The 24,166-nt window shown below is 49.5% G+C and overlaps 1 protein-coding gene across 1 annotated transcript in view; it reads right to left on the reverse strand.

Moving 5' to 3' along the window:
- PTPRS (protein tyrosine phosphatase receptor type S) overlaps positions 1-24,166 on the reverse strand; it is a 257,496-nt gene that overhangs the window by 174,184 nt on the left and 59,146 nt on the right. The window contains exon 2 of the mRNA XM_077332102.1: positions 19,769-19,925. Coding sequence (XP_077188217.1) covers positions 19,769-19,850 — 82 coding nt within the window. The 5' untranslated portion in view covers positions 19,851-19,925. The remainder of the gene's footprint in view (positions 1-19,768; positions 19,926-24,166) is intronic.

Genomic DNA, 24,166 nt, shown 5'->3' on the forward strand with positions numbered 1-24,166 from the left:
GGAAGGATCTATTCGTGGACTCAGATGCAACTGGGGGGAGGGAGGGGGGAGTTGTCCTGCAAATGCTAGCGGCCACTTCTTAGGAGATTTGTGCGTGGACCCGGAGCTCTGCACACGCCATGCTTAGAATGCAGAAGGCAGATTGCTAACTGGGCTTTGCCTTTTCCAATTATCGTAGCAACATGGTTGGAAAAATTAATACTAAGCAAGGCCTTTGGTGAAGCCAAGGAATGACAAGAAGCCACTGAGGCCGCCTGTCAGTATTCTACAAGTGCCAAACAAAGCACCCACAGCCCAGATGGCTCAGCCAGTCTACTCTTGTCCCAATTCATAAGCTAAGCAGGGTCAGCCCTGGTTAGTATTTGGATGGGAGACCAAGTATTGCCATGCAGAGGCAGCCGATGGCCAATCACCACAGTTAGAGCCAGCTTGGTGCGATGTTTAGGAGAAGGGGTCCTCAACCCCCGGTCCACGGCCCGGTATCGCAGCGAGGGGGGGAAGAGGCAGGCACGGCCGCTGGCATGCCAGCGAAACAAATGCGCAGGCGTGGAGCTGCCGCACATGCATGTTTGCGCCCCCTGCTGGCGAAAATGTGCATGCGCGACAGCTCTGCATGTGCGCGTTAGCGCCACCTAGTGGCAAAAAAGCATGCGCGCAGCAGCTGCGTGTGTGTGTTTACATGCAGCTGCGGCGGCCAAGCCGCCGGCTCTATCCCACCCTCGGAGGTGGTCCCCGACTACAAGAAGGTTGGGGATCGCTGTTTTGGAGTGCAGACTTCTAATCTGGTGAACAGGGCTTGATTCTGTGTTCTCCCACATACAACCCGCTGGGTGACCTTGGGCTCTCCACAGCACTGATAAAGCTGTTCTGACCAAGCAGTGTTATCAGAGCTCTCTCAGCCTCACCTCCCTCACAGGGTGTCTGTTGTGGGGAGAGGAAAGGGAAGGCAACTGTAAGCTGCTTTGAAACTCCTTCGGGTAGAGAAAAGTGGCATATAAGAACCAACTCGTCTTCTTCTGATTCCCTGCTCCTCCCCAACATGCAACCAGCTGGATGACCTTGGGCTCAGCACAGAACTCATAAAGCTGTTATGACTGATTAGGAATATCAGGGTTCTCCCAGCCTCAACTTCCTCACCGGGTGTCTGTTGTGGGGAGAGGAAAGGGAAGGCGACTGTAAGCCACTTTAGAGACTCCTTTGGGTAGAGAAAAGTGGCATATAAGAACCATCTCTTCTTCTTTTTCTTAGCCTGTGGCCTTGAAATCCCCATGAGGAGCCAACCTAGGTCAGTTGTGACTTGATGGAACTTTGCACCCACACAAACAAAGCCCTCATTGATAAGTGCCCGAATACACCCAAAAAGAGGCTCCGTTTGCAATTCTGCATGACGCTGGAGACAACAGAGTTTTTTTTCAATGTTCTGGGGAGTCCTGTGGTCAGAATCTGCTGGGACACTCAGCTTCAGCCTCTCGACCCCTCGTCACGGCAACCCTGGGTCAGTCAGTGTCTTTTGGCCTAGCCTTCCTCACAGGGCTGTTGTGAGAAGGGGGGAATTCTGTGAGCACCGAACAAGCAACAAGGTGAGATTCTGGTGCTTCGGATGTTAGCATTTTGTTTCCTAAATTACCCGGGCAAAGAGTTTCGCATCTGATCCCATCCCAATCTCATTCTTCTAAAACTCATCTTCGTGAGCGACCCCAAAGGACCATTTCAAAGTCGAAAGCACATTCAGGCAATTTGAATATTTCATTTCACAGCACCAGGTTTATTCAGTAGCGGGATGTCTCTCTGATTGGAGGAGAGCACCGTTCTACAGGGCACATAAATGTTCCTGAAATTCTATTAGGAATGTCCATCATTCATGTGGTACGATGTAGAAGGAGAGCTGGGCTTTCATAACCCTGCTTTTCACTATATGGAGGAGTCCCACAACACCTCACAGACACCTAGAATCATAGATTATAGAATCCTAGAGTTGGAAGGGGCCATCCAGGCCATCTAGTCCAACCCCCTGCTCAACGCAGGATCAGCCCAAAGCATCCTAAAGCATCCAAGAAAAGTGTGTATCCAACCTTTGCTTGAAGACTGCCAGTGAGGGGGAGCTCACCACCTCCTTAGGCAGCCTATTCTACTGCTGAACTACTCTATGAAATTTTTTTCCTGATATCTAGCCTATATCGTTGTACTTGAAGTTTAAACCCATTACTGCGTGTCCTCTCCTCTGCAGCCAACAGAAACAGCATCCTGCCCTCCTCCAAGTGACAACCTTTCAAATACTTAAATACTTTCAAATATCTTTCCCTTTGTGTCCCTGCAACCAACGTAAAAGTCCGCTTTTCAAGAAACGCTTGACAGACAAATGCATGTGAGGCAGACACATGCGCACTTTTAAAGACAACCAAATCCAGCAACACCTGACAGATAGACAAGAGTTGGGGGGTAGGCGCTTTCGAGAGTCAAAGCTCCCTTGGTCAGAGACCAGCAAGGTTTTAGGGCAGGGGTAGTCAACCTGTGATCCTCCAGATGTTCATGGACTACAATTCCCATGAGCCCCTCCCAGCATTTGCTGTTTTAGGGCTTGAAGGTTTCGGGAACCTAACGGTATTTCATGAAGGGAGCTCAGATTCTTGGAAGGGCATGCCCTAAATATCTTTTTGGTCTTGAATGATGGGGGTACCTGCACTAAAACATTTGTTGGGGAAAATATTTGTTTACTGCATTTTTATCCCACGTAAGTCTTCAGGGCGCTGTGCAACGGTCACTTTTCCTTCATTATACCGTCACAACGCCCCTGCAAGGCAGTCTGGCAGGATGCAGGTGAGTTGTCATCCTTCTGTTATTTATTTATTTATCCAGTTTAGTAAAAAAAACCCAATGCAGTCAGGAATACAGCAGGTGACAGCGGGATAGTGGAGGGGGGAGACAGACAGACAGACAGACAGGCAGGCAGGCAGGCAGGCAGGCAGGCAGGCAGGCAGGCAGGCAGGCAGGCAGGCAGGCAGGCAGGCAGGCAGGAAGGAAGGAAGGAAGGAAGGAAGGAAGGAAGGAAGTGAAAATATGTCGCAGCATCATTGGAAGGGGGGAAGGCTTCCTGGCCCAAGGGGGAAGGGAAAGATCCCACTCCCCACCGCTGGCTCCCATTGGGCCCCCACCCCCAGGGCATTTACATGTGTCCTGGGTAGCAACTAGGGGCAAACCGCCGGCAATGCCGGCAGAGAGCCCCTGGCCAGCTGGGTGGGCGGGAGTAGGCATGGTCTGTCCGAGGCAGGGCCCAATCGGGATGCGCTCGGACAAGCCATGCCCACTCTCCGCCCACTTAGCCCTTAGCCTGTTATTTTAAAAGCGAACCCGCTGTTAACGATATGCCACCCTTCCCCGAGGACTCAGGGTGGCTTACGACATTTGAAATAACAGATTTAAAACATCTGCACATTAAAATTGGAAAACAAACATTAAACATTAAAACAGCTAACATTAAGGAGATTGTCAAACAACCCAAGAGCCGGCTTGGTGCAGCAATTAGAGCATTCAGCAATGATCTCGGAGAATGAGTTTGAGTCATCACAGCCATGGATTTACCCAGGGGTAGTCAAACTGCAGCTCTCCAGATGTCCATGGACTACAATTCCCAGAAGCCCCTGCCAGCGAATGCTGGCAGGGGCTTCTGGGAATTGTAGTCTATGGACATCTGGAGGGCCGCAGTTTGACTACCCCTGGATTTACCTGTGTTTTTTACTGTTCTGGTCTAAGAGCTGGGCCTAGTCTGCACACAATAGATAATGCACTTTCAATGCACTTTAGAAGTAGATTTTCCTGTTCTGCACAGGAAACACCAGCTGCCAAAGCACATTGAAAGTGCATTATCCGATGTGTGCAGACTAGGCCCTGGTTTTCATGCTCCACTTCACTATCCGAAGGAGTCCCAAGGTGGCTTACCAATACCTTTCCCTTCCTCTCCCCACAACACACACCCTGCAAGGGAGGTGGGGCTGACAGAACTGCTCTGTGAGAACAACTCTAACAGATCACATAGCCCAGCTGGCTGTAGGTGCAATAGTGGGGATTCAAACCCAGTTCTTCAGATGAGAGGCCGCTGCTCTTAACTGCCACACCGCATTGGCTGGAGAGGACCTTCCAAGCGACACCAGGCTCAAAACGGAAGCTGCTGGACAGACTGGGAGCTGATTCTCTTGGGACTATCCCACCCAGTCACCAGAAGAAGGGACTGTTGGCAGTCCCTGTATGGGCAGAATCCCATGGGAATTTGAACCCAAATCAAGCATTATACATTAGTGCTCACTGGCAGTCTTCAAGCAAAGGTTGGATACACACTTTTCTTGGATGCTTTAGGATGCTTAGGGCTGATCCTGCGTTGAACAGGGGGTTGGATAGATGGCCTGCATGGCCCCTTCCAACTCTATGATTCTATGATTAGACCTGCTTCAATGGGAGAAATGGAACTGGGGAGGGGAACAAAAAATGCCTCCCTCTTAAGAGCATAAAAGAAGCCCAGTTGGATCAGCCAGTGCCCCTCCAGCCTCTCACTCTGTAGCACACAGTGGCCAAGACCCAGGTGCCCTCAGGAGGTCCACCAGCAGGGCCAGGACTCCAAAGTCCCGCCCACTGTGGCCCTCCCAAGCCCCAAGAAGGCAGAGCATCCCTGCCCCAGAGAGTGTTCCATCCAGATCTTGTGGCTAAGAGCTATGCACAGACCTCCGCTTCACATGCTCATCCCCTCCCCTCTTGAAGCTGCCTATGCTTGCAGCTGCCATCACATTGTAATTATTTTGGGGTGAAGTCTCAGAGTCCTGATCCATGCATTTTCCCATGCAAGTGCATGCTTTAAAGGCCTACTTTACTCATCAGAGAATACATCACATCTTATGTTCCGTACTTTGGGTAGGAAATGGGATCACGGTTTCTTTAGCTGCAGATCTGGAACATTTTGGAAGGGTGCAGATATCAGTCCAAGGGAAGCTCCAACGCCCTCCACCAGCTACCTCTGGATCGTCAGAACATGATGCGAGGGTTGGCCAATGAAACACTGTTCAGCCAGCCAGTTGGTGGTCTGCCCTTTCACAGGTTCAAGCAACCTGTGAGCTACGGATGACAATCATGTTCCTCTGCTTCTCTAGAAGGCGCTAATCTCCTCTTCCTCATAAGCATCTTGGAGGGATTGGTTACCAAAGTTGAGGTGGTTGAAGCATCGCAAGAATCAGGAGCCACTGATGTCCCACAGATATGCGGTAGGATTCAAATACTTGTGACACTTCCCCAGCATGGATGGGATCTTCCTGACCTCCCACTGTCCCTGGTGGGATCCAATATGGTGCAGTGGTTAGTGTCCAACAAGGATCAAGTACACATCTAGGGATGGTAGTACGCAAGGTATCATGTCTGCGTGGCAGGTTGATATGGATAGAGAGGTTTTCGAGAGGCACTTGGCTGCACTGTGTGAGTTCAAATCCCCTGGGCCAGATAGTATGCACCTGAGAGTGCTCAAAGAACTTTCTGGAGAGCTTGCAGAACCCTTGACCTTCATCTCTAGGACCTCTTGGAGGACTGGAGAGGTGCCAGAAGACTGGAGGGGAGCAAATCTTATCCCAGGCTTCAAATAAGGGAGGAGATATGACCCAGGAAACTACAGGCCAGTGAGTCTAACCTCAATTACAGGGAAGATAATGGAGCAGATTTTAAACGGGATGATCAGCAAACATCTGAAGGACAGTTTGATCTGATGGATAGTGTTGATCTGGGGAAGTCAGCATGGATGTTACCAACAGGTCCTGCCAGATCAATTTGGTTTCCTTCTTTGACCAGGAGACGGGCTTACTAGATCATTAAAATGCAGTTGATGTTCTTTACCTGGATTTTAGAAATGCTTTTGGCCAGGTTCCCCATGATGTTCTGATGGGTAAACTGGAGGACTGTAGACTGGATTTTCAGATGGTTAGGTGGATAGGGAACTGATTAGAAAATTACACCCAAAGAGTAGTTGTCAATGGTATTTCATCATATTGTAGGGAGGAGAGCAATGGAGTGTCACAGGGCCTAGTACTGGGTCCGATACTTTTCAATATTTTTATCAATGATCTGGATGATGGAGTGGAGGGACTCCTCATTAAATTTGCAGGTGACACCAAATTAGGAGTAGTAGTAAACACCCCAGAAGATAGAGTTCAATGAAATCTGAACATGCTGGAAAAGTGGGCAAACGAGAACAAGATGCAATTAAATAAAGAAAGGTGCAAAGCTCTACATCTAGGTCACAAAAAGGAGAGGCATGCATCCTGGATGGGAGAGACACGTCTGGGCAGCAGAGTGTGTGAATGAGATCTTGGGGTCCTTGTGGACTCTAAGCTAAATATGAGCAGACAGTGTGATGCGGAGGTAAAGAAGATAAATGCAGTCTTGAGCTGTATCAACAGACGCGTCCCATCAAAATCGCAAGATGCCATAGTCCTGCTGCATACCACATTGACCAGACCCCACCTGGAGTCCTGTGTGCAGTTCTGGAGGCCTCACTTCAAAGAGGACATGGACAAAATGGAGAGAGGAGAGCAAGGAGGATGATCTGAGGCCTGAGGACCAAGCCCTGTGAGGAAAGGCTGAGGGACTTGGGAATGTTCAGCCTGGAGAACAGGAGGTTGAGAGGGCATAGGATTGTTGTCTTTTAAGTATCTGAAAAGTTTTCACTCAGTTCCTGTTGACAGCACAGTAGAGGACCCTCAGTAATGATTTTAAACTATGTGTAGAACAGTATTGGCTAGATATCAGGCTGATCCTGCACTGAGCAGGGGGTGGGACTAGATGGCCTTTGTGGCCCTTTCCCACTCTAGGAATCTAGGAGTCTAGTTCAGCAGTGGAATGGACTGCCTAAGGAGGTGGGGAGCTCCCCCTCCCTGGCAGTCTTCAAGCAGCGGCTGAATAGATCCTTATGCTGGATGCTTGAGGCTGATCCTGTATTGAATAGGGGGTTGGACTAGATAGCTTGTATGGCCCCTTCCAACACTATGATTCTATGACCAAACGGGATAAAATCTTTGAACCTGTTAAATATCTTCATTATGTCGTATTCTTGGTGACAGCCAGCATTGTACAGTGGTTAAGAGCCGTGGCCCCTAGTCTGGAGAACTAGATTTGATTCCCCACTCCTTCACATGTAGCCATGTAGTGACCTTGAACTAGTCACAGTTCTCTCAGAGCTCTCTTAGTCTCATCTACCTCACAGGGTGTCTGTCATGGGGAGAGGAAGGGAAGGCAATTCTAAGCTGCTTTGAAATTCCATCATCAGATAATAAAAAACAGGGTACAATAAAAGAGCTCATCCTCTTTTATAATTATGGATTGGCTACATCCCTTCCATTGTATCTGAGGAAGTGTGCATGCACATGAAAGCTTAGACCCAGAATTCAACTTGATTGGTCTTAAAGGTGCCGCTGGATTCAAAACTTTCTTATGCTGCTTCAAACCAACACATTGACCCACTGGGATCTCTGTCCCCTTTCCCTGTCGTTTCTTGCGTCCGTCGGCTGAGGTAGTTTGCCGTTCATGTTTGTCCTGGGAGTTCTCTAATCCTACTCCCGTTGCATCGGTCGCTGGCTCTCTTACGGAGTCTGACTGTGCTATTTCACCTCCTTCCATCTCAGTGAGAAGGGCAGACTCTCAAGTAAAGGTCAAAGGAAGCCTCAAAGGCAGCTTGCTGGGTGACTTTGGGCGGGTTGCAGGGCCTCAGCCCATGCTCACAGAGGAGTTGTGAGGCTAAATTGGGTCCCTGCCTCACACTCCCGGGCTAGCCCGCCTCGCAGAGGCGTTGTGTGGCCAAAGTGGAGAAGAGGCAATGAGGCAGTCTACTTTATGGAGAAAGGCAGAGTAGGAAATGAAGGCGACACATAAATAGCATGGAGTGCCAAAGTTGGGGGCGGTGGGGGTGGAAATGGCAGGAAACGCCCCATTCCCACACTGGGAATATGATCCTGGGAGGCCTCCAAGCCCACCCTCTGATTTAGAAGGGATCCATTTGAAATCCAGATGGCTTTCAGACAGCTAGCAGACACCGTCTCAAATAAATTGATCTATTTTAAGGGAGGTGCTCCAAGTTGGGCATGGGGTGTGTGGGAGGGATGGGTTTCCATCCTTTGCTATCTTTATCTCTTTCCCCACTGAGACCCCCTCTCCCCTTCTTTTCCTCTTCCTTCTTTAAGGTTTGGAAGAGAGACAGGGAAGGGTGTTGTGTCTTTTTTTTAAGAGTCAGAGTGCTGGCTTCATTAATTATGCAGAAAAAGCAAAAGGGGGAGGGGGAGGGGGGAGAAGGAAAAGGAAAAAGGCCATCCTCTGGATGAGTTTAAAAGGAGGAGAAAACCCTTTTAGAATGGGGAGAAATGGCTCCCCAAGGCAGCTGAGATTTCTCTTGCAACTTCAAAGGACAATAAATTATTCAAATTGCTTCTGCCATCTTCCTCGCTCTCTCTTCTTGATGTTCTGCTCTCCAGTCAATTAAAGGGTTTTTTTTTTGGAGGGGGAGCATGGAGGAAGAAGAGGAGGGGGAAACTTTTTTAGGCTCTTAAACTAGGGTAGCCCCCCCCTCCCTTGCAAAACAAATGCATATTTATTTTCTTCTTGCCCGTGTGCATGCAAATAATTATTTTGCTTTTTTGTTTCAAACATGCTATGAATCCCGGAAGGATCACGCCACAAAACATCTGGCAGTACAGCCAATGCAATAGCTCTAACCTTGTAGTTTGCAAAGATGAGTCCTACTGGAGTGGGTCAAAGGCCCACCTGGTCCAGAATATTTTTCCCAAGAGGTAACCAGTCGGATTTCCTCTGGAGAGCCCACGAACTGTGCCAAAGCACTCATGAACCACACATCAAAAGAGAGAGCAGTTCTACGCCTCCTCCAGCCCGCCCCTCCCGTACTAGTCCAATAGCCGGTTTAGAGATTATGGTGGCAGGTCCTTCATTCCAGAAGCAAAATGGCATCCCTCGTACAAAGTAAAAACAGCTCTCTAACTCAAGTTGCACGCATCCCTGATGCCATCTTACAACCAAAAGGCAAGGGCTAGTCCATTCCACTTGGACTTGCTGCAGAGACTGGAAAAGCCAGCTCAATTTCATGTGCTCATTAACACAGCTGGTAGGCTGGGATTAATGTTGCCAACCAACCTGGAGTGTGTGTGTGGGGGGGGGGGCAGTATCCTGACACGTCAACGTGTGGAAATGGGAAGCCAAAGCTTTTGGTGGCCAAGAAGGACATTCCTTGTGTCCCACTGTCACGATGGTCAGTTCATAGTTTGAGGAAGAGTGCTTGCACTCGAAAGCTCACGCCTTGAATAAATCCTTGTTGTTCTTAAAGGTGCCACTGGACTCTGATTTTGTTTTGCTGTATTCCTTGTGCACGGAATCCATGCCCCTCCTGCCTCCCCAAAGGTGACCTAAGAGGCCGACATTCTTTTCTGCTCCTATATTTTATCTTACGACAACCCTGTGAGGTCAAGTGGTTGTCAGTCACTGGCCCCAGGTCACCCAGCAAGCTTCTAGAACTGAGTGGGAATTCAGCCCTGGAACGGGATCACCGCTTTTCATATCCACATATCAGAGTGCTGAAAAATATCAGCAGCTCCAGTTCCGTGTGTTCCAGATACCAGTTTGGGATTCTAATCTGGGTTTTCTTTGGGTATTCACCTCCATTATTATGGAGTACTGGAGGGGCTGTTGTCCCAGTGGGAGTGGAGTTGCTGGTGTTTGCCCTTCACATTAACTCCCAAATGTCGAGCAATTTGGAATAAGAGGTCCAGTTTTATGGGGCTCTGAACAGTGCCCCCCTCCACTGTTTGCTGTGTTTCCTCCAGGTCAAGAAGAGCCCAAGTCACAAGAGCAAGCAAAGCAACTCCTGGCAAAGCTGTTGGGTTAGAGAACAGAATCCTAGAATCTTAGAGTGGGAAGGGGCCTTACTGGCTACCTAGTCCCACCCCCTGCTCTGGGCAGGATCATTAGACTATGCTGTATCTGAAGAAGCAAGCGTACACGTGGAAGCTTGTGGCCAGAATTAAACTTTATTGGTCTTAAAGGTGCCGCTGGACACAAATGGTGTCCATTGAGGATAAAAAACCCCCACTGCTCTGAAGTTTGTGCAGCAAAGTTAAAAACTGCAATGAACTAGGGCGATGGCATTTTTTAAAAGGGGCCACAGCAGACAATGTGAGTGGAGCGCTAGCTGGAGCCATGGGGAACAGTACCCCAAGGCACAAGCCCAAAGAATGCTTTGGGGCAAAGACCCACTGGACAAAACGGGGCTTCTTTCTGATGAGGGCAGCTCATGCCTGTTCCCCATGATCACCCCCCCCCCCCAATTCTCTCAGCAGCTGATGCTGAAGGCCTCCAAATATCCAGAACAGGGTGGCTTTGATCTTTCGTCGTCACCTGAGCAAATGTTTCTTGTTAGCTAAATCTCCTACGGATGTCTCCCGATTCCTTTTCAAAATCCACCTAAGGGGCAATCTGTAGGTGCGGATAAAAAGAAACATTCTTGTCCCTCTCACACGCCTACAGCTCTATAGAATTCAGGCAGAAAAATCAGATATTGATCATTGATGACAACATACTCTCTGCACAGGAAGCAACCAGGGCTGCCTGTTGATCCGCTTCACTGACACATCACCTTCCTCCTGAACGGGGGCCCAGAGCCGTTCTCCTGCATCTCTCCTCTCCTGCATTGGAGGCAAGAACGCTTCTCCCCGACAGGTTGGTTTTCTTCGTGCTGGAGGGCATCCTCTGAACATCTGCCTGCCCCCTGATGCACTGCCGTTTATTTACGTCCTTAGATTTTTATACCGCCCTCCCATGTGGCTCAGGGTGGTTTCTCTCTCCGTGTGTGAAGTCATTCCTGACTTATGGCAGCCCCGTGAATGGATCAAGGTGAACGGCCGTGCCAGTCTGTCTGGAGCGGGAGAACAGAGCCGGACCCCGGCAGCACCAGAAAGATGAGCCGGGGAGGAATCGCTGTTTGCTTCTTCAGATACCAGTGACGGAATGAATGGCTTCCAAGTGTCCTGTCATGTCCAGCCTTGCTCGGGGGCTGCAAATGGAGGACTGTGGCTTCCTTGCTGGAATCAGTCTGTCTCATGTTGGGTCTTTCTCCTTGCCTGCTTCCTTCAACTTTTCCTAGTGGTTTTCTTTTTTTTTCTTGTCTTCCCCTACTGCCACCAACAATCCAGTTGCACCAGCTGATTCCTTTTAGCTCAGTGGTTCTCAGCCTGGGGGTCGGGACCCCTTTGGGGGTCGAACAACCCTTTCCCAGGGGTTGAAAAGAGCGAGATGGGACAAGATGATGGCACGGTGGGACAAGAGGCAGAACTGAACTGAGATGCCCCGGAAAAGAAACAATTTATATACAATCATGAACCATGGATCTTCACGCCATGTTTCGGTTTAATTTCATATGGTTGGGGGTCACCACAACATGAGGAACTGTATTAAAAGGTCACGTCATTAGGAAGGTTGAGAACCACTGGTCTACAAGAAGCAAGTAAAATCTGTTGTTGAATCGAGTCCCTTTGGGGAAATCGTATCCAAACAAAACATTAAAAAGCTCTTTCTCGCTCTCTCTGCTGGAGGGTGGTCTGGGACTTCATACTTGGTTTTAAGACTTGCGGTCCAAAAAAAAGTATAGTCCTCCAATCCATGTTCCTGTTCCACCCAGGGTTGGACCAGGGGGGCATCCAACACCCTGTTTCTGAGACGACACCTACTGATTCTGGTTTGGAGCGCTCGCGTTGACATCCCCACATATCCCAAACTCAGTTCTACAATGGATTTTACTTGCTCCTTGTAGACCCTTTTGTTCCCTTTGCCCCTTTAAATCAGCACATTACCAACACCTGGGTCATCAGGGTGTGCTTTAAATGTGCAGTAGGAGACAAACTGGTTGGGCACAATCAAAGAGGCGACCTCTTTACCGAAGAGCTATTGCTCTTCGGTATGTTTTAACTTTATAACTGTTCTACCTTTATAACTGAAATTAATACTGGTGATGTTAAATCTATATATTAAGGTAGGTTGACTGAGGGTCTTTATATATTTTTGTATATAATTGATTTAAAAATGGCAAACTTCCTGGTGGTGCGTGGAGATCTCCAAATTATCTCCAAATCACACAGATAATTTACCCTGAGGAGAACTGCTGTTTTGCATGGTGGACTTCATGACACCTGAGACAAATGCTTCCTTGTTTTGCTCAGGCAAAGGACTGCACACACCAAAATGAAACTAACTTCTTATTTAAAAAGCATTTTACTTTAAGAGTGATGCCACACGTACTGTAAATATGTGACTTCTGGGGGGCGTGGCCAGCTGGTATCACTCCCAGGGTCACTTGAAGCCTGAAGACTATTTCAGGGGTTACTCACTCACAGTGAAAAGGTTGAGAAAGACTGCTGGAGAGATTTCAAGGCAAGATAGGGTGGTTCACCATTATTCATCTCTCCAATCTACATTAATTTCGCTGGATGACTGACATATAAAGGCTCACACGTAAGCCCACCCCAGATCTCATTATAAGCAGGAAGACATCCAAACGTAGGGTATTTGTCTCTCTTCCCAAAACCACATCTTCCAGCCCCCTTCTCTGTTCGCTGACGTCTCCTAAAACAATACGTCTTAATGAGAGAAAGGAAAGAGCTTGTTTGAGCACAGCTAAGCATACTGCAAAACCTCATCTCCCCGGGAACAAAGCTCTGCAGAACCAAAGCCAAGGGTGAAAGTCAGTCTAGAGCGGCAGTCCCAGCAGGGAGGGTATGAAACAGGAGCAGTGGAATTTGGAAAGGGGGAGGGGAGTGTACAAAACGATCCTGGCACTGAACATCACGTGTAGTTATGCCCTCAGCTGCTCAGCCCAGTCTTTTTCAACCTTTTGATGTTGGAGGAACCTCTGAAATACTTTTCAGGTTCTGAGGAGCCCCCAAAGTGGTGGCATGCCTCTTCAGAGATGCGGGTGCAGAAGTAAGAAGGGTATCCATCAGATACTTTTCCGTTTCCATCGCGGAGGAAGAAACGAGACCTGTACAGCAGCAGGGGAAGTGGGCTCCAGTATTGTCTAGTGATGTCAGGGGGCATCCAAACTTCTGGGAAAGGTCATGGATAGGGTTGTGCACCCCGGTGTGCTTTGGCCAATTCGGCGATCACTGAAGTCTGAAGTGGCCAGAGCCCCAGTGCTGGCCGCTTCGGACTTCAGTGATTGCCGAATTGGCCAAAGCACACCGGGATGCACAACCTTAATCGTGGAACCCCTCAGGAGCTCTTGCATAACCCCAAGGTTCCCTGGTTGGGAATCAATCCCTGGCTTAGTCAGAAGTAGCACGCATAGAATCACAGAGTTGGAAGGGACCTCCTGAGTCATCTAGTCCAACCCCTTGCACTTGGCAGGACACTCACGACCCTATCGCTCATCCACTGTAACCTGCCACCCCCTTGAGCCTTCACAGAATCAGCCTCTCTGTCAGATCTAGCCTCTGTTTAAAAATTTCCAAAGATGGAGAACCCGCCACCTCCTGAGGAAGCCCACCGAGAAACCGCTCTCACTGTCAGAAACGCCTTCCGGATGTTTAGACTGAATTTCCTTGGAATTAATTTCATCCCATTGGTTCTGGTCCGTCCCTCCTTGCAAGACATTTGTTTGCTGCTGTTCTGCCTTGCAGAACTCATTCTGGCTGACAACATGAATAGAACAATGGTAAACAACACATAAAAGACAGGAGAACCAAGTCTGAGCCCAGGGGCATCTTTAAGGGCAACAAAGGTTCGTTCTGGGTTCACGCTTTCACAAATTTTTAAAAGTGCAGGTGCGCATGGAATTAAACTTTGTGTGTCTTCAAGGTACCCTTGGACTCAAACTTAGTTCTGTTCTTTCGGACCAACACGCTGACTCACCTGAATCTGTAAAAGAACAGTTTCAAATTTCCATCAGGACCGCCAATAAAGAAAACCTAAATCAGTCAAACACAATCTGTCTCCGACTGCCTCCGGAAGGCTGACCATGAGGAAGGCCTCTCTCTGGAGAGCTTGCTCCGTCATTGTGGGGCTGCTACCAAAAAGGTCCTCTCTCGTGTGTCCCCTCCCCACCCCCCAATGATTTTCTTTGGTTTAAACTTAAAGATACTGGCTTTGCTTGTCAACTCCTGCAAATAGGTCTCATGGGGCCTTGTTACAGGGAATTCAGCAGGAAAATATGTACGCAGAATTTGCAGCACAGGCTATTAAAGACAGAAACCCAAGAGTCATGCTCAGACATCATGCAGCCCCTTAGCCCCCCATGATTAGAGCCCCCCCAGGCATTATGCCACCGCAAAGAACAGCCCCAGCATCTGATTGGGGGAGACAGATTTCCATCTGAGTCACGAGAGCGGCAGGAAGAATGCCAGGAGCAGGGTGGGGAGGGGGAGGCTCGACTGGGAAGTGGTTGCAGGTCGGTAGAGGCAGTGGCCAGCAGGGCGAGGATGCAAGAGAAGGGGGTCCAAGCCCACCATGATGGACAGGAGGCAGGCCCAGGCAATACACACAGACCACAAACCACACACCCCTCTCTGCACAAAGCATGCCTCTGAAGTTCACACGACACCATTGATCAATTCAAGCCCAAAGATCAACACCCAACTGGCCGAACTCACCGACTGGCCTCAAAATCAGTAAAAGCAAAAACAAGAACCCATGTTTATGCATCACTTATCACTCTTGCGTCTACAGACCAACCCCAGAAACTATTTTTTAACAAACCGTCAAGCCTTGCCTTAGCATGTCGGAGCAGAAAACAGCCAGAGTCCAGGAGCTAACAGCACTTGTGGCTGGGGAGGAGCTGAAGTGAGCTCCTCCCCCCGGCCACAAATATTGTTAGTTTGGAAAGTGCTTCCGGACTCTGGCTCCCTTCGGTCAACTACAGACGGACCACCATAGATATCTATCTTTTGTTTGGGCAGAGTGTTCCTGGGCATGCAAAGAAGTCTTGTGGCCAGATTCCGTTCCTCTGGGATTAAGGGGGGGGGGGGGGACTGTGGCTTGAGGGCACCCAATTTCAGAAGTTAAGAAGAAGAGCCAGCTTTAATTCCCTGCTTTTCACTGCCCAAAGGAGTCTAAAAGCAGCTTACAAACACCTTTCCCTTACTCTCCCCACAAGAGACACCCTGTGAGGTAGATGGGGTTGAGAAAGCTCAAGGAGAACTGCTTGGTGAGAACAGCTCTAACAGGACTGACTTGCCCAAGGGCACCCAGCTGGCGGCACGTGGAGGAGGAGTGGAGCATCAAACCCAGCTCTCCAGATGAGAAGACCTGGGGAATCAAACCCAGCTTTAAGCGGGCCCTTGGAGTCCAGCCAAGTGTACATGTGTGCAGCAGCCTTCTGCTCCGGATGGCCAACTCCTTCTTGTCCTCTCCTCCCTGTTGGACTCCCTTAAAGAGCACCAGTGCGGGCAGGGACCGGATGACATCACTGCCGCTTGGTTTAATTTCATCAAGGTGACACGCCGTCCGCTTCATGCCATGTCCTTGGAAGGAAGACGCGGGGGGGGGGGGGGGAGCACGGTGGTCCCAAAGGGGTGGCGAGAGACAGGGTGCCGGCGGGGGAGGGCGTCACAATGGGCAGAGTGCTGGACCAGGCTCCAAAGGTGGTCCAGGTCAGTCCTTCTTGTTCGGGCCAGGCCAATTCATGGGTTGTGGGGACAGGGGAAGAATGAGCAAGATCCACACGGGGACGTTTTGAGGAAAGGGGTGGTGGTAACATAAAGGTATCCCCTGTGCAAGCACCGAGTCATGTCTGACCCTTGGGGTGACGCCCTCCAGCGTTTTCATGGCAGACTCAATACGGGGTGGTTTGCCAGTGCCTTCCCCAGTCATTACCATTTACCCCCCAGCAAGCTGGGTACTCATTTTACCGACCTCGGAAGGATGGAAGGCTGAGTCAACCTTGAGCCGGCTGCCGGGATCGAACTCCCAGCCTCATGGGCAGACAGCTTCAGACAGCATTTCTGCTGCCTTACCACTCTGCGCCACAAGAGGCTTGTGAGGTGGTAACATAGGAAGCTGTAAAAATGATTCCTTTCTGGATTAAACGGGGCTGATAAGTGACAAAAGTGCTAAGCTAGATATGAACACGAATACCCAAGTTTCTTGTCCTCAGACTCATATATGCCTTGGGGACCCTTGACTGGGTGGAAAGGTGGCATAAAAATGATTTAAATGAACAAACCAGCCAGCCTGTCCACCAGCATCCCTCTGGGGCATTGAAAAAGAACCAGCTTCATTTTCCTATTGAAATATGCTTCCTGGGCATAACAGGAGTGCTTCTTAACTGTGGTGGCCACACAAATAGCTATTTATACATTTTCTGCAGAACTCCTTGAGGAATCCTGCTCATCTAGTTCTTTTTTGGCTTGCCTTAAATTTTCCCTGCTCTTTCATCTCAGTGTTGTCGGATTCTGTCTGCCAACCAATGATGCAGACACAGGTCAAAAAAAGATGCCCGGGCTCACAGAGTCACAGCTTGGGCAAAACTGGAAAGGCATCTACCCGCCACACCCCAGAAGACCCTCTCCTCTCCCTGAATAGGGGGCATGCTGATCAGGAGAAGGCGCATCATGAAGATACAGCTCAAGATAACCAAGGCAATCGAGTCAAGCAACATAAATTCAAAGGAAGCCAGAAAGACATCACAGATACTAGCCAGCCAGGCCTTGCTTCCATGAACCTGATGCTCAAGCAAACCAAACACAAGGCAAAACCCTGTATTTGCTGTTTCAGTCAACAACAGGTATCTCCCAAGGATTCCTGCAAGGCTCTGATCCAACCAGTGCTGTGCAGTGGTTCAAGTGCAGGACTACAGCCTGGGAGGCCAGGTTTGAATCCCCACTCTGCTACGGAGCGCTCAACGGCCATGTGCACACTCTCAGCCTAACCTGCCTCACAGGGTTGTTGTGAGGATGAAATGAAGCGGGGAAGAACGACGGAAGCTGCTTTGGGTTCCCAGTGGGGAGAAAGGTGGGGTATCATCAATGAAATCTGTACCACTATTTAGTTCTGGTAAGAGCTGGTGGGAGGAGTTGGTCTCATGGCTTAACTGCCACTCAGGGCGGCTGGCCCATCCCTGCATGCCCCCTCCTCCAACTGAATTGCCTGTCTGTCCGACGGGTGGCCAATCACGTTTCGTCCCCAACCCCTGACCACCACCTCCTCCTTGTACTTCCCTTCGAGGCTCTAGGTCCCTGCCCCGTGAGAGCTGCACGTGCCTGTGAGTTTCCTGCCTGGGAGGGCAGCAGCCCTAGAGCTTGGGGTGCTCCAGCAGAGCGCTTGGCCCCTAGACGGAAGCCAGCCAGCTGTGGTCTCAGGGTGGGGAGAGGGGGTAGGGAGGCCCCACCCAGTGCTCCTGTGGCGCCCAGCAACTTCGGCCCCAGCCTTGTCAGGCCTTGGTGGGGCTGCTGGGGCGGTGGGAAGAGGGCTGCTCTGCCCGCCAACACCTCCCCCCACCAAAAAAAGGCCAGCCACCACCTCCATGGGGCTCAACACATCTTTTGAAGCTAGAGGGGCCAGGTGCCTGCCACCCCTTCCCACCCTGCGCTGCCACATGACTGTTGAGCCCCCTGCGGCTTCAGCTGGCCTTTGGCGGCCAGTGGCAGCAGGAGCCAGATCCCTGCTGGCACTTCCCCGCCCTGCCGTGACAAACCCCCTCTGAGGCATCTGTAGGCTTCAGCAGGTGCTTTGCAGGCAGTGGTGAGAGGGGAGGGCTCCTTGCAATTCCCCTGCCCCGCAAGGTGCCCACCAAGGCCTGTCTCGGGGTGGGGGTGGGGGCTAGCACCCATTGTGTTGTCACATTACAACAGGCGTTGCTGCTAGTACATAAATAAATAACATTCCCCCCTTCCCGTGAAGTAGTGAATGGAGTGGACACAATCCATATGCTGCATGCTTAAACCACAGGACCACAGTGGAGAAGCCAATGTATCAGAATCAGAATTTGCATCACGCTGGTCCAGAGCAGGCTGGACAGACAGCTGTGCCATGAGCAAAGCATTGAATTGAAAGGTTCATGTGAGGCCACAGTGATGGGGTAAGTAGCGATAAATTTCTTTAACTTTTTCTCAGCTACTAGATACTGATACGACGTTGCATTCAGGATTGTTTTTGATTGAGCAGGTCTGCTCTGTAGTAGAGAAAACACTTTGCCATCTCTCTGGAATGTAGCTTCTGATGAACCTACATTTCAGCGGCTAATGTTTATGTCAAACTGACCTAATCCCACAGCTGAAGGACGGGGCATTATTGCTAATGTAAATAATTGGAGGCTTGGGGGGTGGGTGGAGGCGTAGAAGCAGCTTTTAGGGCTGGACCCATTCTGCACACGTATGATAATGCACTTTCAATGTGCTTTTGCAGCTGGATTTTCCAGTGCAAAACAAGGTAATCTACTTCTAAAGTGCATTGAAAGTGCATTATCCAACGTGTGCGAATTGGGCCCTTGTCTGCAATTTATGGGGGCTGGCTCAGTGGCTGCAGGGTGGGCCTGGGAGATGATATAGGGGGGAGGAGACCTTGGGTTTTTGGCCTGACCCGTAAGGGCATCATCTCTCTCAGCCTTCAAGGAAAGGGCATTTAACACTATGTAATCCTATGGGTGACACACAAATTTGGGAACTCCCTTGTGTCTATTTTTCTGCAGTAACATAAATATCAAAAAGGCTTTCCTCTCACTGTACTCAGTTGGGAGCAATACACTGGGCAAAAGAACCCGTATGAGGCTGCTTGGCTATCAACAGTATCCACACATAGAGTATGCCTGCTGCATCTCTGCATGCTTCATTGTCATGGTTTTTCCAGTCAGTCCTCCAGAAGTGGGCAATTCTGACTCAACATCAAATCAAGTGTGACTGAATGATCCAGAGACACTGAAGAAATGTCTATCCTCATAGAAGTCTACCTACTGTGTCTCTGCCTGAGTTACTAGTCCAATTCGCCTTTTGTGTGGAAAGCAATTCTGATACCTCCACGTAATCTCTTTCTTAATGTCAAGATACAGAATTATCTATCCCAAGAGATGGCTTCTTTTGTGCCTATGAATAAGCTTTATTTTAAGGGCTATAAAGAAGCTTTATTTTAATCAAACTCTGTTGGGGTGTTCGAATTCTGTTGGGCTATATATGAGATTTGAACTACTGGATTGGTCACAGTCTAAATGAAGATCTGTAGTATTAGGTAAAGGTAAAGGTAAAGGTAAAAGTGTTCCCTGTGCAAGCAACGGGTCATGCCTGACCCTTGGGGTGACGCCCTCTAACGTTTTCATAGCAGACTCAATACGGGGTGGTTTGCCAGTGCCTTCCCCAGTCATTACCGTTTACCCCCCAGCAAGCTGGGTACTCATTTTACCGACCTCGGAAGGATGGAAGGCTGAGTCAACCTTACTGTAGTATTATCTTTCCTCAAAGGAGGTTGCCAGGTGCATCTCTGCATGAATCATTGCTGCAAATTTATCTCCTTTCAATCTCTCTCTGCTGGAAGTGGCAAAGTCCACCTAGTCTCTGCATCAACCATTTTGATTCAATCTTTCAGCAGAATCATCTCCCTAAGAGGCTGCCTGTTGCATCTCTGTATGAATTACTCTGCTAGCCTCATCCCCTTTCAGAAAGTAAACTGCTTCCAGGATGGTGTCTTATACCAAAAAAACAGGCACGCCATCTGTCACGATAGAATGTGTGTGTGTGTGTAGGGGGGATATGTCCCCTGCAAAACTTACTTTCTGCAGCACAGTCAATCAGCAGGAAGTCGATGAGGTGAACAAGCGAGATGAGCAAAGGCATTCCAGGGCCAGGATTCATGCTGACGGCGGGCAGAGGCTGGGCTGCCTCCCCGGTTCAGCAAAACTCACAGCGCCTCTGGATCAGGGTCAGCACCTGCAGGGAGCGACACAAAGTCAGGTTGTTAAAAGGGGTCTAGCTTGAGAAGGGACGGTACACAGAACTTCATGCGCAGGGAAGGAGTGTCAGAACCACAAAAATTCTGAAGGCCCATCTCAGCCAGTATTCCATCCCCAAGAACCCTTCAAACTGGGCGTGCAGACAGCAGCCTGCACCCTTTCTCCTACAAAAAGCCAAATTCCATCCAAACAGAAAGGACTCCCTGCTGATCCCCAACCCCAGAGCACAGACGGCCAGATGAGGACATTGGGATTCGGCCAGATCCCTTCTTCATGCTTTCATGGGAAACTAGAGGAGATTCTTGAAGTTCTATTAGTTGACCTCCCCTCTACAAAACAACCAGGGAGGCTGAAGCAGCGGGGACTCAAAACTGGACTGAAATCATGGCACAGAAGAAGAGCTGACGAAGAAAGGTAGGAGAGCAAACAGGTGAATAATAACCATGCAATCCTCCCCTCCCCAGGAACCTCCCACTCAGTTGTTATAGTCTCAGAAGCCCCCCGCCCCCTGCAATAGCCTGGCTTTCTTTCCTCACCTGGGCTAACTGCTGACCTCTCCCCAGGCCCTGCAACACAGACCCATCCACAATCCAGGAACAGTTGTGCTTTCCTTTCAAAACCTTTGGGGAAATCTGCTCCTAGGCCTTCCAGGGTGATGTATTTGTCTGGTTCTCAGCTGTGGGAGATCACCAAGACCAGTGGTGTGTGTGTGTCCACGGGGCCATGCCCTTGTCTCACACCAAAAAGGAATCGGCATGCAACGTTGGCCCCGCAACTGGCATGTCATATGAAGCCCCAGGACTGGCCCGAGCCAAACCGCAGACATATCTCCTCATACCCACCCTTCCAAAAAAAACTAATCCCTCCATCCTGGGCAAGATGAACAGACTGTGCCCGGAAGTTGATGCATGGAATCTCACTTAACAAAATTCTTCAGTAGAGTTGAAGATTAGTCCCTGGAGGTGGCACCAAAGTCAAGGCCTTGTACCATGCCCACTGCATGCCCATAAAACACCAGATGGATCCTACTTAAAGTAAGAGTCTGGCCAGGAGCATAAATGGGATCGACTGATTTCTGTTGCTGGGAGAGGATACCAGCAGAGCCAGAACCCCAGAAGCCCTTCCACTCTCACCTCCCAAGCACCAGGAATACAGAACATCACTATCCCAGATATAATAACATGAGAGAAGCCATTTTGGATCAGATCAGTGGCCCATCTAGCCCAACTCTCTGTGTCCCACAGTGGCCAAGACCCAGGTGCCATCAGGAGGACCACCAGCAGGGCCAGAACCCCAGAAGCCCTCCCACTCTCACCTCCCAAGTGCCAGGAATACAGAGCACCACTGCCCCAGACATAATAACATAAGAGAAGCCATTTTGGATCAGGTCAGTGGCCCATCTAGCCCGACACTCTGTGTTCCACAGTGGCCAAGACCTAGGTGCCATCAGGAAGACCACCAGCAGGGCCAGAACCCCAGAAGCCCTCCCACTCTTGCCCCCCAAGTGCCAGGAATACAGAGCATCACTGCCCCAGACATAAGAACATAAGAGAAGCCATTTTGGATCAGGCCAGTGGCCCATCTAGCCCAACACTCTGTGTCCCACAGTGGCCAAGACCCAGGTGCCATCAGGAGGTTCCTCTCCCTAATTTGACAGAATAAGGTCCAAGGGCTGAGGGGGGCATGGAATCCAGAATGAAGAGCATTTTCAAATGGGAAACTGATGTAAACAGCCCTCCCTTCCCCACAATGCAACCCCCAAGGTCCTTTCTTTCTAGCCCGCCTGTTCAGAGGCAGACAGGCCCAGTCCGCCACATGTTGTGGTAAAGAGGGAAAGATTTAGGTCTGAGATGCCCGGGTTCAAGTCCCTACTTGTGCCCTGGAAGCTTGCTTGCCAGTTACAGTCTCTCCACCAGGCCTACCTCGCCAGGTTGTTGTGAGGATAAAACTGGAGGAGAGGAGAAAGATGTAAACTGCTTTGGGGCCCCCATTGGGGTGAAAAGTGGGATAGAAATGAATTAAAATCATTAAAAATGAATCAGTGAACACAAGAAACCTCCTTCTACTGAATTGGGCCCTCGGTCCACCCCCGTCCAACTTGTCTACTATCCGGGTCTTTACCGCCTCCCCCTGCCCCTCCTAACTAGAGATGCTTCCAGGGGTTTGAACCGGGGACCTGTGGCATGGCAAACAGAGGCTCTGCCACTGAGCCACAACTAATTTACTGAATTTAGAGTTTCCATCAGGCTATCAGAAGAAGAATAGTTGTTTTTTTTTTATATCCCACTTTTCACTACCGTAAGTGGCCTTCCCTTCCTCTCCCCACAACAGACATCCTGTGAGGTAGGTGAGGCTGAGAGACCTCTGAGAGAAACTGCTCTGTGAGAACAGCTCTAAGAGAACTGTGACCGGTCCATGGTCACCCAGCTGGCTACCTGAGGCAGAATGGGGAATCAAACCCAACTCTCCAGATTAGAGGTCACCACTCTTAGCCACTACACCAGCTGGCTGAGAGCAGAAGATGAAAGATATCTCCGCCCTTGAAATGCAAGATACTAGCTGGGTCAGACCAATGAGTCCTGGATTCAAATCCCAGCACTGGCCAGCTAGATACCACATGGACACCCCCAGGCATGGAGGCAACATGAACAGTTCAAGAAATCATTCGCAGAAGCTACAGATTCTGTCCAGCTACTGTGGCTTCAACCTACTTCTTCTTCTGATTCCCTGCTCCTCCTCCACATGCAGAAGAGAAACAGCCATGTCCACAATTCAGCAACACTTACCATGCAAAGTCATTTAATGACACATGTTGGAGGGGGATTTGCATTTCTGAGGGGTCAAATCTAGCCATGGCAGAGGGCAGGGGTGGCCAAACTGTGATTCTCCAGGTGTCTGTGGACTACAATTCCCATCAGCCCCTGCCAGCTCATGCACTCTGGAGAGCCACAGTTTGCCCCCCCTCCTGGCACAGGGATAGACTACAATCCCTTACTCTGATATTCTCAGCCTGGCCCAGCTCACAGGGCCGTTGGGAGGGGGAAAAAATCTATGTCAGCACATGTTTTGGGGAGGGAGGGGGGAATAAAAAAAGATTATTTTGTCCAGGAATATTACCTTAGTTGAAGCAGTCTTGTACCATTGCACTCTTTAAAAGAAAACAGTAATAAATGACTAAAGAGGCACACATCCGCTGCCTAGGATCTGCAAATAACTTCAGAAAGGCTGGATTCGACTCCAGTTGCACCTTATTGACCAATGAGGTTTTGGGGGTAGAAGCCTTCCAGAGTCCTCGCTGGAAATCTCATTCATTCATTCATTCATTCATTCATTCATTCATTCATTCATTCATTCATTCATTCATATCCCACCATTCCCATGCAATGGCTCATGGCGGGTCACAAAGTCCTCCTTACAAACCCATTAAAATCCCCATTAAAAGGATTAACCCCTAACTTGCTAACAGACTCCAACCCAGCTGTTCCACTGGCTGGCCACACTCTGGAACAACCTTCCCCAGGGCAGTGACTAGTCCACAGGAAAGGCTGAGATTCTTCCAGCCTAACAACTACCTTTTTCAATCATTTGATGGGTAGGAGAAGAGGTAAGTGCTTTGGAGCAAAGTATTTTACGATTCACATACAAGACTTTAGAACCCTCGGAACTATTTGTAACTGCAAGGAACCCGCTTCTGGTTGCTTTTCACTTCAGGGTAATTGTCAGAACTTTGTAATGGGATAGTTTCCCCTGCCATTCTGTTAATAGTGTCTGTAATAAAGAACGGAAACAAACACAAATAAACACTCAGTCCTCCCGTGGCTCTCTGCACAACTGAGTAAGGCTACAGAACCCATAACTCGGCGCGACTACAAGCATATGGAAAACACCATGGGGCTTTCGAATGGAAGAAAACGATGGGGACCACTGGAATTATAGTAAACTCAATTAGCCACGACTATAACAAGCAGATGGGTTTTTGTTGAATGTTTCCCACAGGGAGATCAAAGAAGAACAGGAGTAAACAAGTAGAATTTTGGCCAGAGGTTTCATACAGGGGCCCCAATTCCTGGTGGGTCACCAAACTCCAGGTAAAAGAGTAGATCTGACCAATTTCATAAACTATGCATTGCACAGGCAAAAACTGAAGCGGGAGAATGCATTTCTCTCTCTCTCTCCTACAATCCCTGAAGCCAAGAGTCCCCCAACAGAGTTTGCATC

Source organism: Paroedura picta, chromosome 4 (assembly GCF_049243985.1).
Source record: "Paroedura picta isolate Pp20150507F chromosome 4, Ppicta_v3.0, whole genome shotgun sequence".
NCBI lineage: Eukaryota > Metazoa > Chordata > Lepidosauria > Squamata > Gekkonidae > Paroedura > Paroedura picta.